This window comes from Mangifera indica, chromosome 20 (assembly GCF_011075055.1).
Source record: "Mangifera indica cultivar Alphonso chromosome 20, CATAS_Mindica_2.1, whole genome shotgun sequence".
Lineage (NCBI taxonomy): Eukaryota > Viridiplantae > Streptophyta > Magnoliopsida > Sapindales > Anacardiaceae > Mangifera > Mangifera indica.
Genome location: NC_058156.1, coordinates 1,232,165 through 1,252,491, shown reverse-complemented (window position 1 = coordinate 1,252,491; position 20,327 = coordinate 1,232,165). Strand labels below are relative to the sequence as shown.

The following is a 20,327-nucleotide window of genomic DNA, read 5'->3' as shown; positions in this document are numbered from 1 at the left end:
TAGTTGCTTGAAAGTGGACGTAGGCAGCCGCCATGACTCGTGAACAAACCGCAACCTCGAAATGCCATGCAATAATTCATGGATCGTTGACTGACAAGCCGATCATGTCTTTGGCCATAAATAAATGTAAAATCGACCAGAGAACGAAGGATGTTTGTCTGGTTCTTAGCTTATGATTTTTGACATATTCAACGGTTTAAATCTTCTCTACAATCTCGATCATCTGCTTATCTTCTCTTCAGTCTCAATCATCTACTGGGTTTGTTGGTTGGTAAATCGAGCTAAGTTCCAAACCAAAAGAGTAATAATATTTAAGCTCAGATTTAAATTAAATTAAGTCTAAATTAATCAGATATAATTACAGTTAAGTTTGAGTTTACTGAATTCATCTTTAAAATGCTCAAATTTAATTTATTTGAAAAAAGTTAAAATCAAGTTTGACTCAAGTTTAAGTTTGATTCGAACTTTAAACTCGATTTGATATTAAAATGATATTATTTTAATATACATTAATTAAAATAATATCGTTTTAGTTGATTCATATCGAATTTTATAAACTCGTAAATTTGACGAATAGAACACTTTTATAGCTTGAGTTTGAGCTTGAGCTCATTTCATCTGAATTTGTTTTAGACTCGTTGAGCCGAGCTTAAACAAAGTCGGCTCAAATTTAATCCTAATAATATTTATATGAGTCAAATTATGCATTGTATTGTATTGTATTGTATTTCAAATACCAAAGTTTTTGTATCGTGTATCACATATCATATCGTACCATAAAATAAATCTTATATGAAAAATAATAAAAAAATTTAAATATTATATATTATCTGAGAAAATATCACAAACATTCTCTAAATTTTTAAAATTTTGTAAATATATCTTTAATATATTATTATATTTCTAATAAAATATATTAATTTATATCTATAATATATATTGTATTATATAATATATTTATTATATTATATTAATATAATATATTTTTAAATATGTATTATTTTTTATTATAATTCGTATCTGATGTCATTAATGGACAAGAAAGATATTTTGTTTCCAACTTCAACCAATTAATGAATTGATGTGGGTGGAAGTCTCAACATCATCTCATCTAATTCTCATGTCATAATTAGTCGATGTTGATTTGTAATTAGATGCTTAAATAAAAATAGAGCCATTTGGTTATTCCTACTTAAGAATGTATGCTATGTATGGGATATTCCTACTTAAGAATGTATGCTATGTATGTGTTTATTTTTTTTTTTTCTAAAATTAGAAACCTTTGCGAAAGCCCTAAAAGTCTAAAGTCACCTAGACTTATAATTATAGATCAAACAAATTAAAAATCAATTTTATTATAATATATCATACTATAATCATTTGAATTCTCAACATTTATAAAAAACCGTTGACCCTTCACCATTTAGGTCGATTTTTGGGATGAATATGTATGTGTTTTCTATTATGTAAATTGTAAAAGAAGATAAAAATCATAAAGTGAAATCTTTCAACTAACTGCTAAATTATGTATCATATTCTATATTAAAAATATAATTTTTTATATTATATATCGTATCATATGACATCTTTTATAAAAATAATAAAAAAATCTAATTATTATATCATCATCTTGAAAAAATATCACAAAAATCTCTAAAAATTATAAAATGTCTCATATATACTCTACCACTTCATCACTTCTCCAGAAAAGTATATTGATTCGTATCGATAATATGTATCATATCATATAATATGTATTATAGTATAATATGTTCATTATATCATAGAACTTTTTTTACACATAATTTTTTATTTATATCATATTATATAATATGTATTGTGTATTGTATAATACAGATAACCATGATTGAAATCAATCATATTCCCCCTTTTATCAAATGATCCACAAGCCATTACTCTGTCTTGAAAGACCTCCAATCAAAAGCCCCGACACCAAAAATATAAACCAACAGTCCTTTTCGACTAAATGTGTTGATGCAAATTTACTTGCACAAAATCTAACCATGCAATATTAAGTTAGAGTTTTGTGAAACTCTAATTTACTTGATAAAGTGATTGTAAATCCGATTAAGATTCCCAGATACCCAAAAAAAACTAATGATAAATTCATTGAGTTATGAGGTTTAAATAAATTAAAAAGTTCGAACGTAATTTTTTTATCCAAATTCAATCAACTATTTATACCCCGAGCTCAAGCCAAAAAGGCACTAGCTCGATGCCTATATACCATCAAACCAAACTTAAATCAAGCATTATTCAGTTCCGCTGGTTTAAACCCTTGGACTAATGACAACTGCCATTCAGCTGATGATGATTCTAACTGTTGGTCCATTATAAAGATTTGTCTTCAAAGTCAGCAGCCCCTTTCTTGACGTTCTAAATTTTTGACCCACACTGTTTAATATTGTCCGATATTCTGTCCTTTTCGGCTTTACCTTTCTTTTTCTTGGTCTTATTCAGATTCTTGGAATAAACTGTTAGATGGACAAAGTAAGTCAATTTATGAGGGTTTAGGTTTGAAGACAAAAAGAGCCCAATGCATTGACCCAAAGGACTTAAATTTCAGCTCACCCAAGACCAAGATTTCAACTGACAAAGCACATTTACATTTACAGCCAAAATAATAAACAGTGATCCTTAATCCCTTCCCACCCAACATATACACATAAACCCTACAGTTTCATCTAACTCAACTACAGCATTATGACCTATTGGTTCTGAAAAACCCAGTCAATTTTTCTATCAGTCTTTCTTTGATAGTTAACTCTTAAAAACAAGCTACCAATTAGTCCGCTTTCTCCTTCCTGTCCAACTTTGAGCCCCCAGAATTAAACCAAACCCAACATCAGACGACAATGGTGACACAAGAAAATCGAATAGACAAAAAGGAGAAACAGAAGGGGAGAAAAGAAAGTAACCGTTATTCAATTTTCGGCTGAATCAGAGCTTAGCAAAGTTCCTTCACCTTCAATAGAAGATATAGGAAGTTTGCTTCCTGCACTCATCTTCTTTACATCTTGGCTTGAACATATGAAGATTCTTCTCACCATGTTACAGAATTCACTGCACCGCAATAAAATTAACAAAAAGAGAATAAATAAAGGACATTAATTTACAAACATATAACTTAAATGAATCCAAGTGTTTTGAGAATGAAGCATTATAATTTCTGATAGATAGTAGCACACGGCACTTACACCCATGGATCATCACCCACAAGCATCATATCCCCTTCATCATCAGTATAAACAATTTCCCACTCGTTCCTAGTGTGAAGCTGTCCCCTTATGTCAAACATCTCCTCAAGCTCATTTATAAGCTGATCATACCCTTCCAATATGGTCAAGTCCACAGCCCGACCAACAGCAACCCCCTGCATTTGCACCTTTTGGCATATTTGAACACCAAACCCAAAAATGTGTCAGAACCTGATAAAATAGTGTAAGATCTTCAATAAACAGGTTTTATATCTATAGTAATTTCAGTACCTTGGTGCGACTTCTGGCAGATGTAGAATTACTTTGCCTAGTCTGAATCTCTTTTGGTGAAACCTGCAACTGTTCATGTATCTTTTCTCTAAAAGTCTTTGAAAGATCAGATTTATGGTCTGAATCACCTGCTGACAGGGTACCAAGATTGTGTCCTTCTGTGGCAACACTAGATGCAGCTGCTTTATCCACTGCAGTAGAGCTCATAGAATGATTTACAAGATCAATGCCAAACAATCGGCAGCTAGCAGCCCTCTCAGTTTTCCTCCCAGTTTCAACTCGGTCAAGCATTGGGTCATTGTTGACCTTTGATGAGTGTGGAGTTGAGTAGCCATGGAGAGCATGCCAAGCAGTAACATTTTTATTATCATCAACAGCATCTGGAAACAGCTGCTGAGAGAAACTGACATGTGGGGAAACTAGCCACTCTCCATCAGTCTGAGCTCTAGACAAAGAGTTGCCATTGCTGTTAAATTCAGTCTGCTTATTATGCCATGAGGCATGATTATCACTTCTTTTGTTTTCAGTAACACTCAGCTGTGTTACATCATGGGACTGCGTCACAGTGGAATTCCAAGGCGCTGATGCAGTTGAAGTCAAATCTATATCCACACAAGAAATTTATCAGACCAACTGAATTCATCCAATACCAAAAAGAAAGTTTCTACTTTCTCTCACCAAGAGATGAAATTTCAATAGGTGGTCGAGGCCTTTTGTTCTTCATTGAAACTAGTGGAGCAGGATTAGAGGGTATCGCCACAAAAGGTTCTATGTCCCATGGTGAAACTCTATCAGGTCTCGTAATAGATGCAGGCTCATCCCATTGAATCTAGGAAAGAGATCAAGCAAATTAATGAAGGAATTATTTACTTCAAGCTGAGGAGGGGTTCAGAACCATGCCAATCTAAGAACTTACTTTCAGTGATCGCCATTTTGAATCTTTCCATTGAGAAGAAAAGTCTTCAACTCCAATAATTGTGCCCGAAAACCTGATCATTTGAAATATATTGAGCAATTATTATCAAAGGACTCAGACAACATGCAAGTTTGAAAGACACCATACTGAAATTTTATTACCTTCTCTCAGGGGAATCCTCCCCTTCAAACCTCATCTTAAACCTCAAGCTAACTGCAAATTTATTGTTCACAGCCTCTAAGTACTTGTTCAAGCTGATGATGAACTGGCTGGTCCTGGTGATCAACCAAAATAAATAAGAACTCAGTTAATAGAAACAACTTTTCCCATTCGATTTAAAAGAAGTTAAAATTTAATACCTTGGCTTATAATACACAAGAAAGAGGGTCTTGGTTGCAACAGCATGAGATGCAGTAGCAAGCACACCTAAGTGCATGCTCTGGCTTGAAATCACAGATGATGGCATGCTATTCTGTTGATGAGCAAGACGCCTTACACCAACAAACAGTTGCCTGTTCTCTCCCCTGGAAACCCATAGTCCATATGAGAACTGGAAACCACAAACAACCAAAGGAGAGGAGAATAGATAACTTGAGCATATACCTCAAGAATACAAAGGTATCCCCAGCAACTAATCGCTTGGAAGTAACAAATGTACTCCATCCTGTTGTCAGCAAATGTCTCCTGGGTTGACCTATTCATTGCACAGCAGATAGATGAAACATAAGTTAAGCTTGAACATATTTCTGATTGTTTCCTGAAACAGACTGTTTGACTCTCAACAAATTAATTTGTTCAAACTCATAATGACTGAAAAAGAAAAAGATCCTCTAATTTTTTCCAAAACTTAATTAGCATCACAAGCATCAGGCTCCAAATACAAATATATTACCTCTGAAAATATGCTTAAATCGCCATTCATACCCATGAAGGTCTTTGGCCACCAACTCCTGAGTTGGGGTTTGCTGACTCATGTCCTGAAGAAAACTCACAAATGGAAGTCAACACATCTGATATATTGAGATCAGCAGAACGAAATATAGATATTAAGCAATTTGAGAAGAAAATAAAAGTAAAAGAGTCCTTTACCAGCGGAGGAAGACACTCAGTAGCATGTTTCCGGAGAACAGAAAACCCACCATGGGTACTTGTATCAGAGGCAGTTAAAACCTTGCAGAATGAGTGAACTGTGGGCCTTGGAGTTTCAGAAGGGCATGGATCAGGAGTTGTAGGTTCTTCTTGCTACAATTTTTTTTTCAAATCAAAACCAGTAACTCTGAACAAATATATACATACATACATACATACATACATATATATATATATATATATATATATATAACTTTCTACGGCCAAAATATGAAGATACCAGACTTAGAAAGCAATTCGATAAGTTTCTTACTTTTGGTTCTGGCAGCAAAGTAATCTGTGCATAAACCTCATCTGTTTCTTGCTCAGCCTATAGAAAGGACAAATCAGAATCAGTTTAATTCATGTCAACCTTTGGTCCATTTGGTTTTTAATAATACACCAAAAACAGAAAACCCTAACGTAAGTAACTAAAAATCCAAAGGAACATAATTACAAAATTGCATATAAGGAACAGAGAAATACCAGAAGATTAACGTTGATAACACGACATAGAATCTTCGATGGAAGAGAAAACAACGGAATTTGTTGATTTGGTTCCTGATTTGTCGAAGCCTCTAACTATACACAACACAAAAATATATTTTTCAATTTCCCTCCAGAATTAAACCATATCTATACGTAGAAGTTTTTACTGCAACTTTTTTCCCGAGAAAACATTTCATTTCCCGAGAAACAAACAGAAAACCGATCTAAAATATAAATTCATAAAAACACTTACCTGTTCCATGTGTCCTTGTGGAAAATAATAGACCCTCTCTCCAGATTTCGGCACGTCCACTAAAGGCCCCGCACAAGCCTTCCATAGCTCCGTGTACAAATCTGCACCGACAAACAAACAAAGCAAAAATTATTTTCCAGGAAAATGAGGAAACATCATAATGAAAACCGTCCATTTTACTTTCATTTTCACCTGAACCATCGCTACTCGGTTGCGAAAACGACCCGACCCGACTCGCCATCGTTGAAACAAACCGTGAAAGTCACACAAAAGCGCACCCTCTCCCTCTCTCTACCTAATTTAGCTCGTTATACACGTACAATCACCAGAGTAATTAAAGCTCCATAATTATGATTATTAATAATAATCAATGGATAACAAGCAGTTAATACGAACTTTTTCGATTCTTGAACACAGACTTTACACACACTCTCTCTCAATCTGTAACGATCGCCGAATCCAAAAACCGTAACGAGAACCAGTAAACCGTTACAAAACCACCTTCAGAGCTCGCAAAACCGCTCTCTCTCTTCTGAAACTGATAGAGAATCCAGGACAACCCCGTTCCAGAGAATCCAGCGAAAACCGCTTTGCGCGCGTCTTATATTACGCGACTTTGTTGCTTTTGTCTGCTTTTTCACTGTATTGTTTTTTGTAAACAAACCATGGTTCTGATTTAACCGTGGTCAGCGGTAACGTTGACGGTCGGAAATCAAACGGAAAGCTTGACCTGACGTTTCATAACGGCGATGGCTTTCATTTTTTTTATTTTTCGTTGAATTCTTTTAATTTAAATAACACCGTGTTGGTGGGGTGTTTGTTGGCATGCGTGTGGTTGAGGGTAACGGAGGCCATCAGCTAGGTTTTGACCGTTATTGTTAGTTGCCGTCTTTCGTTGTTTGCTTGGAAACAGGCAACAGGGTTGGCTAGAGTTAACCCGGCAGAATTTTGGGGTCTCTCTTTTTTTTTTTAATGTTTTTATTTTGACCCCATGTTGAGCCCATAACTACAGGTATTTGCCATTCATGTGGGGTCCACTTAACACGTGGGAAACTAGCGATCTTGAACTTTTGACCTGGTTCCTGATTTACGTCAGCGAAGTAGCCAAATGGATTTCCACGTGTTAAGTAGGGACCCACGTGCCATGTTGGTCCTCTCTTGTGGTGAAACTCTACATTAAAGAATCACAATTTGCTCACACTACTTTTAATTACTTTTTAAAAAGGACAACAAAAAGGAAGAGAGGGTTATCATTTTTAATCCAAACTTTCACAAATTCAATTCATACTTTGCACCTTTAAATAAGCAACTTATCGTCTGGATAATACCCTCTAACAGATTCTTCCCATACCCACTTTCAAAATTTTTAATTAATTTTTATTTATCAAGTAATTTTAAAGAAGCAATTCACATTGGTCAAGTCCATTTCAATGTATAGTGATGTGGATAAGCATCCTATATTAGGGCTTTTAATTAGGTGTGTGTGTGTGTATATATATATAAAAATTTTGAGTGTTCAATTTGATATTTAAACGATATGTAATTGTGTGATTAGATGTGACTTTATCGTTACTTTAAAACCAAAAGACTTATTCTTATCCAAGGTTTAGCGTATTTCAAAACTCTCATCCATAAAGTTTTTAAAAACCTAAATACTCATTCTTTTATTAAAATTCTCAATTAACGTAGGAGAGAGAAAGAACACAGTCGGAGATAGTGATTTACCATCTTCGATGACAAAAAAAACATAAGGAGGAAATTGATATTTTTCAAACTTTGAGTGAAGATAAATTGTTAGGTTTTAAAACTAAAGGGGTGAAAATATGATAAAATTTTAGTTTTCTTAATATTTTTAGCTAAATAACATTTTTACTTTTAATTCTAACAGAGAATTTTAACAAAATGATAGATATTTTTTATTTTTCAAACTTCACAGATAGAAGTTTGAGAATACATTAACCCTTTGGTAAAAATAAGTTTTTTAACTTTAATTTAAAATTATTTGATCTGATAATATGATGACAAGCTAAGAACAAAAACAAATCAATCACAGTTTTTGGCTGCATAAATTGAGCAACTTTATGGTAAAATAAATAAGAGAAAGTGACCCTTGCTTCCTATGAGAAGTTATATTATTTTCTTTAATCACATGGCATGAGGAATGTCCGTGATTCAATTAAAGCATGGTGGTGAGAGAGAGGTGATCTAAATCTTTGGATTTAATTTGACCAATAATTGTTTTTTTTTTTAAATATAAATATTACCAGCTTATGTGTGAAAAATATTTTGTGGGTATTGAATAAAAACGTTTTTGGAACACATTTTAAATGGAAAAATTTAAGGCTGCATATATATATATATATATATATATATATATAGTTATAAACAGTTCGATCGATATTGTCCGCTTTGAGCTTCAGACCTTCACAGCTTTAAAATGTGTCGTTTGAGTTAAAGACTTTTAACCCCTGCTTATATAGAAGCTCAGTAAACAGAACGAGAGTGATGTGGGACTTCAGGTCACAACATATATATATATATATATATATATATATATATATATATATATATATATTATTTAGTGTGGCACTCTTTGATGGCGGCGTTCACCCAGCTTGTATTCATATTTGTGATGGTCAAGGGAGAAGAGTTAGTGGGGTTAACAACACAGTTCATCCTTCAATTTTGGTTGCAATCTATTTAATCCTTTTGTTCTTAAATGCAACACTTTCACCCCATAATTAGGGTTGGATTTGAGTTGAACATGGACTAGCTTGTGCTTAACTTAAATCCATAATGAATAGCTCGAGCTCGTTCAAACTGAATAGAGATATTATTAAAAAGTTACTAATGAGATAAATAATACTATTTGTTGAATGGACATTATCATTGAAAGAGGATTCGAATTAAATTATTAAACTAAAACTCTAACTCTGATCAAGCCACGTTGATGTGGCTTAATTTGCATCTAACCTTATCCAAAAAAATTAATATCATTAGAAAACCCTTTTGTATAAGAGATTATTAGATTTCTAAAATTATGTCTAGTAAAAAAAAAAAATTTCAAATTTATCAATTTAGTTTTTAAGATGATCCTAAAAATTGACAAAATTAGTTAAGCATTATAATTTTTTGAAAAAAATCTTAGGTTTGAGTATCTGTCATACTTATGAAACTTTAACTTATCTGATACAGTAATTATAGATTTTGAAATTATATCGCAGATTTGTCTATCTAACTGATCCGGAGGAGGCTTCCTCATAACAAATAAAAAAAGAAAAATGTAGTCCTGAAGATCTCACAAGTGACAATTACAACCCTAGCCGCTCCTGTGATGGGGGTTGGCGTAAGCGTTAGGAGTAGGCTGGTGTGAATCGGTCCCGTCAATCTACAGTGTTAAAGGGGAATGCCGTGGATTCCCCCACCAGCCCCTCCCTCAAATAAGGGATGCTTCTGTAACTGTCGTCACTATGGAGCAAGAGACAACAACGATTCTCTTATGAATAATAGTACGCCAATCAAAGTGTTCGCATAAATGCATAGAAAGAGAGAGAGGAAAAAGAGATTACTTTGATTAGAACAAGTATTAATATTGTAAAGCACACCCCATGTGGAGACCAATTTGGTTGGTGTTCCTTGGCTGCCCTAAGCCTGCACTAATCACAAAGAGACCCCACAGCTCCACACTTTAGCCTACTTTCCCAATCTATAAAATTATTCCAATACACAAATAAATATATATTTAATATAAATAATTATATAATTAAATAATTTTAAATTAAAAAAAATTTAATTATATGATAATACATATAAGTATTTATTTATTAATATACTCAAAATTAATATATATATAATATTATTTTTTTCTTTTTTACCTATGAGCAGTGTTATATATATATATATATCTAGTTTTTAATATTTAAGTTGACATTCAGATGACGTGTTATTATGCGATTGAGTATTATTTTATTTTTAACTTAAAATCATTCAATCACATGATGATACATCATCTATATATTCAATTTGTATTCAAAATTAAGTACATATAATATTCTTGTTTATCCATATATCATTGAGCAAAATGAGCTCAATTGCCTTGTAGGGTTTCCTTTTTACCCACAAACAATATTATGTGTATTTAATTTTGTATAACTAATTCGATATTTCAATAATATATCATTAGGGTTGGATACGAGCCTAGCTCATTTTCAGTGAGCCCAAGCTCAGACTTACCGAGCTCGTTAAGCATATGTTTGTATTCGGCTCATTTCATAATTTTAGTGTTCAGGCTCAGCTCGCACTTAACTCCAGTTCAGGTTCGCTTTGGGCTTACATTTTAGGCTTGACAACTCAATTCCAAGCTCGTATTTCAAGAAACAAACGGTGTCGTTTATTCTAAGTTAAATGTTTTTTTATTTGAGTAAACAGCTCGTAAGTCGAGCTCGACTCGTTTAACAAGTGTTTCGATTGGGGCTTGTATTCATTTTTTGCTTAAAATTCAGACTCGTGTTTGTATTCAGGCTCATTCAAGGTAAGCTCAGGCTCGGGTTTGTTTGAACAAAACTCATTTCGAGCTCGAATAAACTCACTTCAAATCTAACCCTATATATCATTATGCTCAAAATTATTAATAATATTATAATATATTATTTATATAATTAATTAAATACTTAAAACTAAATATATATAATTTATTAATTACCGGGGAATCATTGGCCAAAATGAACTCAATTGTAGGGTATCTGAAATTTCTGTATTTTTACTATAATAAATGCAATCAAGGCACGAATTAATTTGATGCTCAGGTGGGTTAGCCTTTTTAAACATTAAAAATCACCCACTTGGAGTTCATGTGAAGAAGACAATCATGGGCTAATAAAATTTTTTAATACAGAATTTTGAACATTTTTGGAAGTGGGATTTTGGTCCCCGTGACCTTCTTTGATCCCAACCGTTGGATCTTCTTTGTTGTTTATCCAATGGATGCCCAAAGTCTTTCATCCACTGGCTCTCATTTCTTGTGTGTGCTTTATCTTCACTTGCATTAAGAGGGAAAAGACGCCAGAATCATTTGTGGAAACGACCACTAGGGAGATTACACCTCGTTCTCTTTGTCTTCTTTGTAGAGAAAGTAATGGTTTTGTATTAGGTTACTCACGTATGCACCAAATTTTGAGTATCTAATTAAAATTTTAGATAATATATTATTATATAATTAAATAATTTTAAATTAAAAATAAATAATATTTAATTATATGATAACATATAATCAAAATATTTAATCGAGTATTCAAAATATTATCAATAAACTAGAAAGACATACTTTTGATATATAATTTATATATACAGATGATATATTATCATTTAATTACATGATTTTTAATTAAAAATAAAATAATATCTAATTATATGATAATTTTTTTTATGTATTAAAAATATGTATAAATAATATTATTCGGGTGATTATTGATCTCAAATACTTGTAAATTACCATCAATTTATAACTTTTCAAGTCAAAATCCCATGTTACTATTCTCTCATTGGCCACTCGAAGCCCTATTAGGAATCAATTTAGTGCTTAATTAGGTCAATAATGGGGTGGATGACCAATAAAGGACCATGGCCTTTCAGCCAAACATAATTGCAAGGTTAATTATTTATAATTTTTCACATAATCAAGATTCAATTTCACATGATTTGATGCACAAAACTTGTAGGAGAACCCGTCACAATAAAACTAATCAGATTTATTTGTAATGGAGGAATTTCATGAAACATGACCAAAAGATAACATTATGCTAATGAGATAAGATGACAATCAAGGTATGCATAATTTGGTTTAAATTATAAAATTGGATCGAACTGCTTGAAAATTACAATTTGATTTGTAAAAAAGTTTAGTTTGAGTTGATAAATTTTGAAAAACAGTTTTTATTTTGAATTGTAATTTAAACGATTTTCAAATCAAACCAAACTGTAAACTATATTGTTTTAAAATATATATGTGTAATTATATTCGACAAAATTTCAACATGCAATTAGGTGTACAATTGATAATTTTTATATTTATTTTGTTGTTTTATTTATATGTATATTGTGTATATATTTTATATTTATTTTACATATTTATATTATGCCCTAGAAAATTATAATTCAATTAATTTTATTAAATAATATATTTAGAAATAAATGATTTTAATAAGTTCAAGCCGTATTTTTTCAATTTAGTTTGAATTTAAAATGATTTGATTTGATTTAAAAAATTTTTTAAATCTTTTATTTTCAGTTTGATTTAAAAAAGCTCTCAAAATATATCAAACTGGATCGCACACACCCTAATAACAACAATTAAAATATATCAAACTGGGCTCTTTTTTCAATTCGTTTCAATAAATGACCAAGCGTTCGGATTTTTCTCGTCAAATGACCAAACTTATATTTTGTCACATAACAAATTGTCACATTATTTTTATTTAATGTTGTTTTAAGTCATGTGATTGTTCGATATCTTTAATATGAAATTGTAAAAATTTAGTTTATTTAATTAGAAAATTATAAAGTTTGATTTTCTTAACAGGAAATTTTTAATTCCTTTAAAAAGTATAAACAAATGGACATGTTATTATATAATTGAATACTCTAATTGTTTATCAGAGTATCTCCAAATAGAAATATCAGATATTTATATTCGTTATTATCCAACCGTTTGTATACAAGGCATTACTCATGTGATAAAATATTTATTTTACTACTAAACAATGTGCACAATTTTTATATACAAACAATAATATGAATGTTATTTCATTTCTAATTTAAAACTATCCAATCACATAATGACATGTCATTGTTTGTGCACATAACACTGTTCTTTATTTTACACAAAGTTTTGTAAATTGATGTTTGGCTTAATGACTTGGTAATTTCTCTCAGAGTAAAACTATGTGTACGAACAATTGTATGTCATTATGTGATTAAGTGTTAGTTTATCTTTAATTTTTAATAATTCAATCATATAATGACATATCGTTATTTATATATAAAGTTTTGTATATAGTGTTATTCTTTTTCCTATTTACACCCACACAAGGATGTTAGCTTACCTACAAACACTATCAAGATTAAGCATAATTAGTGGTTGAACTGCACTAATCAAAATTAATTTTAATGCTAATCTTTTGGTCAAAATGAGATGGATGACAGTCAGAAGAAGAAGAAGAATTAAAAATTTCAGCGCTCAACCACTTACATTGCACCTGTTAGCAAAAATGTCAAAGTCCAAAATTACACTAGTCAGGTCCCTTCTTTCTTCCCTGGTTAACACTGCCATTCCATAACGACCATGGAATCTAAAAAAAAAAAATCAAAATTAAATTATTCAAAGATTTAGAATGATTGATTAAGAAAGTTCAAGACTTCAAGAAAGGGGTTGAAACTTGGAAGTGATATGGAAGTAGAGATGACAAGCAGACAGGTAAGATTGAATACCTTAATTCTCATCTTTATCTTTATTTTTGTCCCAATAGAGAAAATTTTTTTTCATCTTTGTCTCGTCTCTGATACGGGAATGATAGAAAATTCTCTTTCCCTTCCTATAAGTAAAATTTCTCTCCCCTTTCTCCCTTCATCTTAATCGAAAAATTTCTCGCACTTTTTTTTTAATATCCTTTTAAAAAATAATAAAATATTTATTAAGTATAAAAATATATTTATAATAATTTATAACTTTCAAGGATGATTTTATATATTATGGTTTATATATTATGGTTTAGAGAATATATAAAAGAGAAAACATGTCAGGAAGAACAAAAATTGAGAAAAGGATGATTCAAAGATATATATATATATATATATATATATATATATATATATATATATATATATATATATAACTATAAAAATTTTAATTATCTCTATTTTTATTTTTATCAAAAAAAATTCATTTTTAATTCTAGAAAAGACGAATCGAAAACCCAATTTTATAAGCCAAATCACCATTTGTAAATGGAAGTTGCACCATCCTTTCTATCGTATTTTGAAAGTAATTAATTAATTAATTAATTAATCATAAAGACAAGGTTAGATTCCCTAAGAAGCACATTCCCGACAATTAAAAAGAAAAATTATGCTTTTATTTTGGCATAAGCTCATGATGCCATCAGCTTCAGGGGCCGAAACAATGTGGGCTTCAGGGTAATGATGGCCTAACCTAGTCTAATTAGAGTAACTAATTAAGATGCGCCCATGTGATTTCTTCCAATAATAAAATTATATTTATATATATTTTTATATAATTAAATAATATTAAATTAAAAATTAAAAATATTTAATTATAATATATCATTTATGTATTTAAATTTTATATTAAAAATAAATACATATAATATTTCGATTTTTGTAATCACTTTCATTATCAAGTACTATAATCATCACAAACCTAATTTTAATGTCAGCATTAAAGCTTGATTAGTGCTTAATTAACTTTATCAACAGAAATTTAGAATCTCCACTTGGATGGAATCCCAACTAGATTCTTCTAACGAATCTACTTGTCTGCCAAGTTGCCCAACTCAAAACTGTTAATTATGGAGGCTACCTGTTTTTCACTGTGCCCATTTAACTTTTATAAGTAGGGTGAGACTGCACTATCTTAGGAGAAAGAATAATGGGATGTATACCTAATTTTGAGTATCGAATTAAATATTTAGATAATATATTATTATATAATTATATAATTTAAATTAAATATAAAATAACACTAACTTACAGAAGAACACATAATCTAAATATCTAATTTGGTATTTAAAATTAGGTACATATAATTTTATTTTATAAAAAATGTATGTCATATGAGTGGATGTGACCTAGATGGACTAATTTGATCAAGACATGATGATCAGTTTAATTTAGGTGAAGTTTAAAGTGTTTAAGTTATTAGATTACTACATATATGATTGAATCGGATAAACTATGTTGGGTTGTAGTTCAATCACGATCCAGTGTCATAATTGTGTCATGCTATCATTAGCATGACTTCGGAAAAATGCACATTTGGTTACACATTGTTGTTTTAATTTATTTTAACCGGAATACCCTATTACAAATTTGGTTAAATATCATAAATATGATTTGTTTAGTTATGTATTGTAAATGGGGGTGTAAATTGAGTCAAGTTGCTCGCCTTATGTCAAGTTGGATTTGGTTTGATAAATGTCAAGTTAAGCTCAAGTTCAACTCTTGAGCTTCATGTTAGTTGGTTTAATGAGCTCGCGAGTTTACGACTCAAATAAAAAATCAATAAATTTTTATAAGTTTTAAATCTTGCATTTCAACAATTCATGTCTTGAGCTCGAATTCTACCTTAATACTATTGATTTGAGCTAAAATCACGCATCACTTAATTCAGTTTGATTACACTTCATAATATCAAAGTGTTTATATTCAGATCCAACCAATGACTAGATCAGTTGAATTAAGAAAAACCCGAACCAAACCTTGATCATGTCAAGGGTGTTAAAACATGGTATGTAACACATAAGAAATTGAATGAATCCCAATAAAATAACATAGAATGTTTTATTCATGAAAATATAACTGTGAGTTTATTTCATCAAACAGGGTGATGAGAAAGTAATGAAATTTAGCAACGAAGCTACTTTGTCCTGAAAACTCATCAAAAGCATAAATAAATCCTTGACCTAGTTTATATTTTCTCAGTCTTCAGCCTAGCTCAACACCTGATCAAAATTAATGTCTTCATGAAGGAACAAGAGAAAGGGAAGACTGCTTCCTGGTTTGCGTTTTGTTTATGGCAAGAATGGAGCAAAAACCACCACCGAATTGTGCCCACCAAAGCCGAATGAATTTGAGATAGCTGCAGAATTAAGCAGAAGGTCCATTTACAAGTCAGATTCTATAGCACTCCAGAATGTAAAATATCGCCTAAATGGGAGCTTGGAACAAGAACACATACCAACATTAACTTCATGCTTTTTCTTCACATTTGGTACAGTGTCGATTGTAACCTGAGGCTCCAAGTTCTGCCACAGAAAGAAAGGTATTCACATTAGGTGAATTAGACTTACGGGTGGATTCGATCCGAGATGAACCGAGTCTATGGTCAATTTCTAACTATATGCATCAAATTAGAGAAAATGAGAGCTTTGAGAAATTACATCTTGATTAATGGTTGGATGCAGCCAGCCAGTGGTGATTGCTTTTATAGTTGCTACAGCTTCCAATCCACCAGCTGCCCCAAGCCCATGTCCAATCATTGACTGAAACGATTACAGAGTGAAACATATCATCTTTCCCAGATTTTTTAAAATGGATGATTAAGATCTTGCCTGAAATGGGTTCTATGGATGTTAATCTAGAGTGGAAGCATGTATCTCACCTTAGTACCATTCATCTTAATCTCAGACGTGTCCTTAAAGACTTTCTTAATTGCATTAACCTCAGCCAAATCCCCTGCTAGAGTTGATGTTGCATGAGCATTCACATAGTTCACCTGCAATCATAATTTTTACCATCTTTAAATTAGAATGTAAATGGGCAGACATTGATTCAGATCAAATGATAGCAATGACTCTGCTTGCCTCTTCAGGGGAAACTCGTGCATCTTCTAAACTCTTAGCTATGCAAGATGAAACCCCAAGACCATCCGACCTTGGGTCCGTCATGTGATGAGCATCACAGGTTATGGCACCTCCCAGAAACTCAGCAATAATGTTAGCTCCTCTTTTCATCGCATGATCCAAGCTTTCCATAATCTGTCATCAGTAAGCACATTAGTACTACTAACAAAGGGACAGTATCTTATGAGCAAATAGGACTGAATTTGTGATTACCAGCACGCCAGAGCCTTCTCCCATGACGAAACCATCACGATTTTTATCCCAGGGTCTTGAAGCTTTCTTGGGCTCTTCGTTTCTTTGGGACAAAGCTCGGCAAGCAATAAACCCACCAAGACCAGTAGGTACAATTGCAGCCTCAGTACCACCAGCTACCATGATATCAGCTTCACCTCTTCTTATGTGATTTGCGGCAGCATAAAAGCAATAATTTGCTGTTGCACAGGCTGTTGAAATAGAGTAATTTGGTCCCATCAAGCCAGTGTCTATAGCCAACAATGCAGACCCCATGTTAGTAATTGAATAAGGTATGAAAAATGGAGATATCTTCTTAAATCCTTTTTGAATAAGATTTTCAACTCCATTGCTAAAAGCTGTTATGCCTCCCATTCCTGATCCCACCAGTACTCCAATTCTTGTTCTGTCCATCTGCATTAATACCCATATCAAAATTTCATGATATTTGGTCTACATTATATTACGTGAACTACATTCTGTAACCAAAACACTATGACTCACAGTTTCAAGAACTTGAGGGCCAAGGTTGGCATCATCAAGGGCCCTCCTGCCACCAACAATGCAGTACCTCCACACGTCATCAAGACGGCGATCATTCTTCCCATCAATGTATCCTGCAGAAGAAAAATCTCTAATCTGACCACCAAATCGGACGGTGAAGTCTGAAGCATCAAATCTATCAATTAGGCTGATTCCACTCTCTCCCTCGAGAAGTTTGTTATAGAATATATCAATGTCACTGCCAAAAACTGATACAATGCCCATTCCAGTAATAACAACTCGCTTTTTGGGATTTTTTTCGCGCTTGGGAGCTGAAACAGTTGGGGAAGCCATTGCCTTGATCTGTCTGCACTTCAGAACTGCCACCATTACATGAAACTGAACTAGAATCAAATTCCCAGGAAAAGAAAAACAGGATAAAAATGTTTCCTTTTAAAAAAACTCTACCAGGCAGCAATACACAAAGCTCATTAATTATACGAGGGCAATGCTATATGTACCCAATTTATATGTGTCATCGTATGATTGGTGTTACTTTATCCAAGTCAAATGTGTAACTATTTGTATATTGAAAATAGATACGCTCGGTTTTATTGATTAGAAGAACATCCACTTGCAAGAACTTAACAGACACTGAAAGAATGCGAGCATAAACAATGATTCATAAATTACCCAATAACAGAACTATGATACAATTAGTCTTAAGAAAGCAAATAGGAACATAAACACAAACCATCAAGATTGAAGAACAAAAACAAAAGGCTAATACAAGTAATTACCTGAAGTAGAAATAAACCCACTTGAGTTTACCCTAGGTGATGGCAAATGCATATTTCCCAGTGGTCTGAGCCCGTTAAACTGAGCTAGAGAAACCCCATTATTGCTTTTGGCGTGAGCCCTTCCAAGAAGTTTAGAAGAACAAAATGCACTGCTGGCCATCTCCTTCTCAGTTGCTTGCTCTTTCTTTCTTCTAAGCAATTCTGAAGAAATGACACATATAGAAACGTGAAAGCCTGAGAAACTTTGGGTTGTCAGGAGGACCTAACAAAGACAGCTCCTTGTGCGGTCATTAAAACTTAGTTTTGGAGAATCCGCCATGTAGTTTAATTTAGGTGAACATAAAACTTGGCGATCTTCTCAGAAGCTTTCCCATTTTGTTCTAACCGCTTAACTACCCCCAATCAACCACTTTTATTTATGGTCGTGTCTTTTATTGCATATTTTCTCTGATGGACCCCTGACAGTTCACAAAAACTCCGTTTGGTCCAAGTATTTGAAAGTGTGAAATCTATTTTTTATTTTTTATATTATTTATGATACTGTGATAAATAATATAAAGATAATATAATTATTATTTTATTATAAATATTAAAAATTATTAAAATAATTTTAATTTTATCATAATTATATCTTTATTTATTATTTTTTAAAATTTATTAAAATCAAACTTTTAATTTATTTGATTTAATAGTTATAAAATAGTTATTAAATTCAAAATTTATTCTATTCGATATAATTGATTCAAATCTAATATGAAGATTTGACTTGAATATGATTCTTTATTACCAAAAAAAAAAAATGAATGGGTAATGTTTCATTAATTACAATAAAATAAATTTGGTCGGAATTAATTGTATGATACCAAATTACCAATTTGTGTTGGACCATAACTTTATTTAAAAGGTGTCATAATAACATATATGGGTATCATTGTTATGATAATGGGTGCGGGAGCCGGAGGGCAATGAATTTTTGCAGGCACGAATCGGGTATACTTGCGGGTCACCTGTTATTTTTTTTTTTTCTTCAACATCAAACTTATATTTTTGTAAAAAATTCATATATTTTTGCTTCCCTTGACATGAAATAAACTTTAATTCATCCAAAAATTAAAAAATTTGTTATATTGAAAACAAAATTAAATCATATGAGTATTAATCGCTTTATTATAAAAATTCATTCCTCATTTAATGTTAAAATTTTTTAAATCTATATAAAACATTTTTATAATTTGAGATAAATTTTTGTTCCTCTAAGAAATACTTATGTATTTAAAGAGAAAAATATTGAAAATTACAAAAAAAAAAAATTAATATTAATAGATAATTCATGAATCAACCAGTATCCGTAGGATCGGATATGATAAATTTTTAGAAATCATTACATATGTAACTCAATATGTTTTCAATCTGAATCAGTATTGACTCCCCCCAATCCCTCTGTTTTCCCACCTCTAATTATTTCTAGATGTATTGTTAATTTTATTGATTTTGTTAGTCAATTTATTTGATTGTGACTAATAATTTCCTGAAAGAAAAAATCATTTAAAAAAATAAGTATCTCTTATTTTCACTCTAAATTATTGAAGCATAATTCACAAAATTAATGGTAAATTTTATTAAATTATATTAAAATAATAAAAAATTATCTTGAACAACCCTTACTTAATTTAGTGATTATAAAAATATTTTATTAATATGTGCATGTAAAATAATTTTATATATAATTATATGAATCATTTTGTAAGAAATTTTTATAAATAGTAATATTTTAAAATTAAGTGAATTAAAATTAAATATAAAAACCCAATTGCCAAATAAATATTGCCTACAAATGACTAATGGCTTGGGCAAGTTTGTTTGGTCTAGTCTCCTTTACTATAA

The 20,327-nt window shown here is 31.5% G+C and overlaps 2 protein-coding genes across 6 annotated transcripts; both read right to left on the bottom strand.

Annotated features, from left to right (window-relative positions):
- Positions 1–2,102: 2,102 nt before the first annotated feature.
- On the bottom strand, positions 2,103–6,897 carry LOC123204688 (auxin response factor 9-like). 5 transcript variants are annotated; one of them, XM_044621472.1, is made up of 15 exons: positions 6,488–6,896; positions 6,296–6,396; positions 6,040–6,135; positions 5,828–5,884; positions 5,515–5,667; positions 5,318–5,402; positions 5,029–5,119; positions 4,785–4,949; positions 4,587–4,700; positions 4,426–4,498; positions 4,188–4,338; positions 3,510–4,111; positions 3,219–3,406; positions 2,940–3,084; positions 2,103–2,495 (listed from the first exon to the last, which is right to left on the bottom strand). In XM_044621472.1, the coding sequence occupies exons 1-14, from the start codon at positions 6,534–6,536 to the stop codon at positions 2,946–2,948; spliced, it is 2,064 nt and encodes a 687-aa protein (XP_044477407.1). In that variant the 5' UTR covers positions 6,537–6,896; the 3' UTR covers positions 2,103–2,495; positions 2,940–2,945. The 5 variants fall into 5 exon arrangements, with proteins under 5 accessions (XP_044477407.1, XP_044477409.1, XP_044477408.1 ...); XM_044621474.1 differs by lacking the exon at positions 2,103–2,495 and adding an exon at positions 2,499–2,825 and having other exon boundaries at positions 6,488–6,897; XM_044621473.1 differs by lacking the exon at positions 2,103–2,495 and adding an exon at positions 2,499–2,833.
- An 8,942-nt stretch (positions 6,898–15,839) lies between these two features.
- On the bottom strand, positions 15,840–18,827 carry LOC123203924 (3-oxoacyl-[acyl-carrier-protein] synthase I, chloroplastic-like). The gene is made up of 8 exons (XM_044620412.1): positions 18,444–18,827; positions 17,665–18,023; positions 17,143–17,574; positions 16,891–17,064; positions 16,689–16,802; positions 16,468–16,569; positions 16,266–16,332; positions 15,840–16,166 (listed from the first exon to the last, which is right to left on the bottom strand). The coding sequence occupies exons 1-8, from the start codon at positions 18,601–18,603 to the stop codon at positions 16,099–16,101; spliced, it is 1,476 nt and encodes a 491-aa protein (XP_044476347.1). The 5' UTR covers positions 18,604–18,827; the 3' UTR covers positions 15,840–16,098.
- Positions 18,828–20,327: the final 1,500 nt, after the last annotated feature.

What these genes read in the sequence shown, in the direction of transcription:
- LOC123204688 (XM_044621474.1), bottom strand. Translation starts at nt 6,536, where the DNA reads ATGGCGAGTCGGGTCGGGTCGTTTTCGCAACCGAGTAGCGATGGTTCA. An exon ending in CTGAGTGTCTTCCTCCGCTG is followed by an intron (nt 5,403 to 5,514) that starts GTAAAGGACTCT and finishes AGTTTTCTTCAG; the next exon opens with GACATGAGTCAGCAAACCCC. An exon ending in CAAAATGGCGATCACTGAAA is followed by an intron (nt 4,339 to 4,425) that starts GTAAGTTCTTAG and finishes TCTCTTTCCTAG; the next exon opens with ATTCAATGGGATGAGCCTGC.
- LOC123203924 (XM_044620412.1), bottom strand. Translation starts at nt 18,603, where the DNA reads ATGGCCAGCAGTGCATTTTGTTCTTCTAAACTTCTTGGAAGGGCTCAC. An exon ending in TGGGTTTATTTCTACTTCAG is followed by an intron (nt 18,024 to 18,443) that starts GTAATTACTTGT and finishes TAATGGTGGCAG; the next exon opens with TTCTGAAGTGCAGACAGATC. An exon ending in AAAGCATGAAGTTAATGTTG is followed by an intron (nt 16,167 to 16,265) that starts GTATGTGTTCTT and finishes TTAATTCTGCAG; the next exon opens with CTATCTCAAATTCATTCGGC.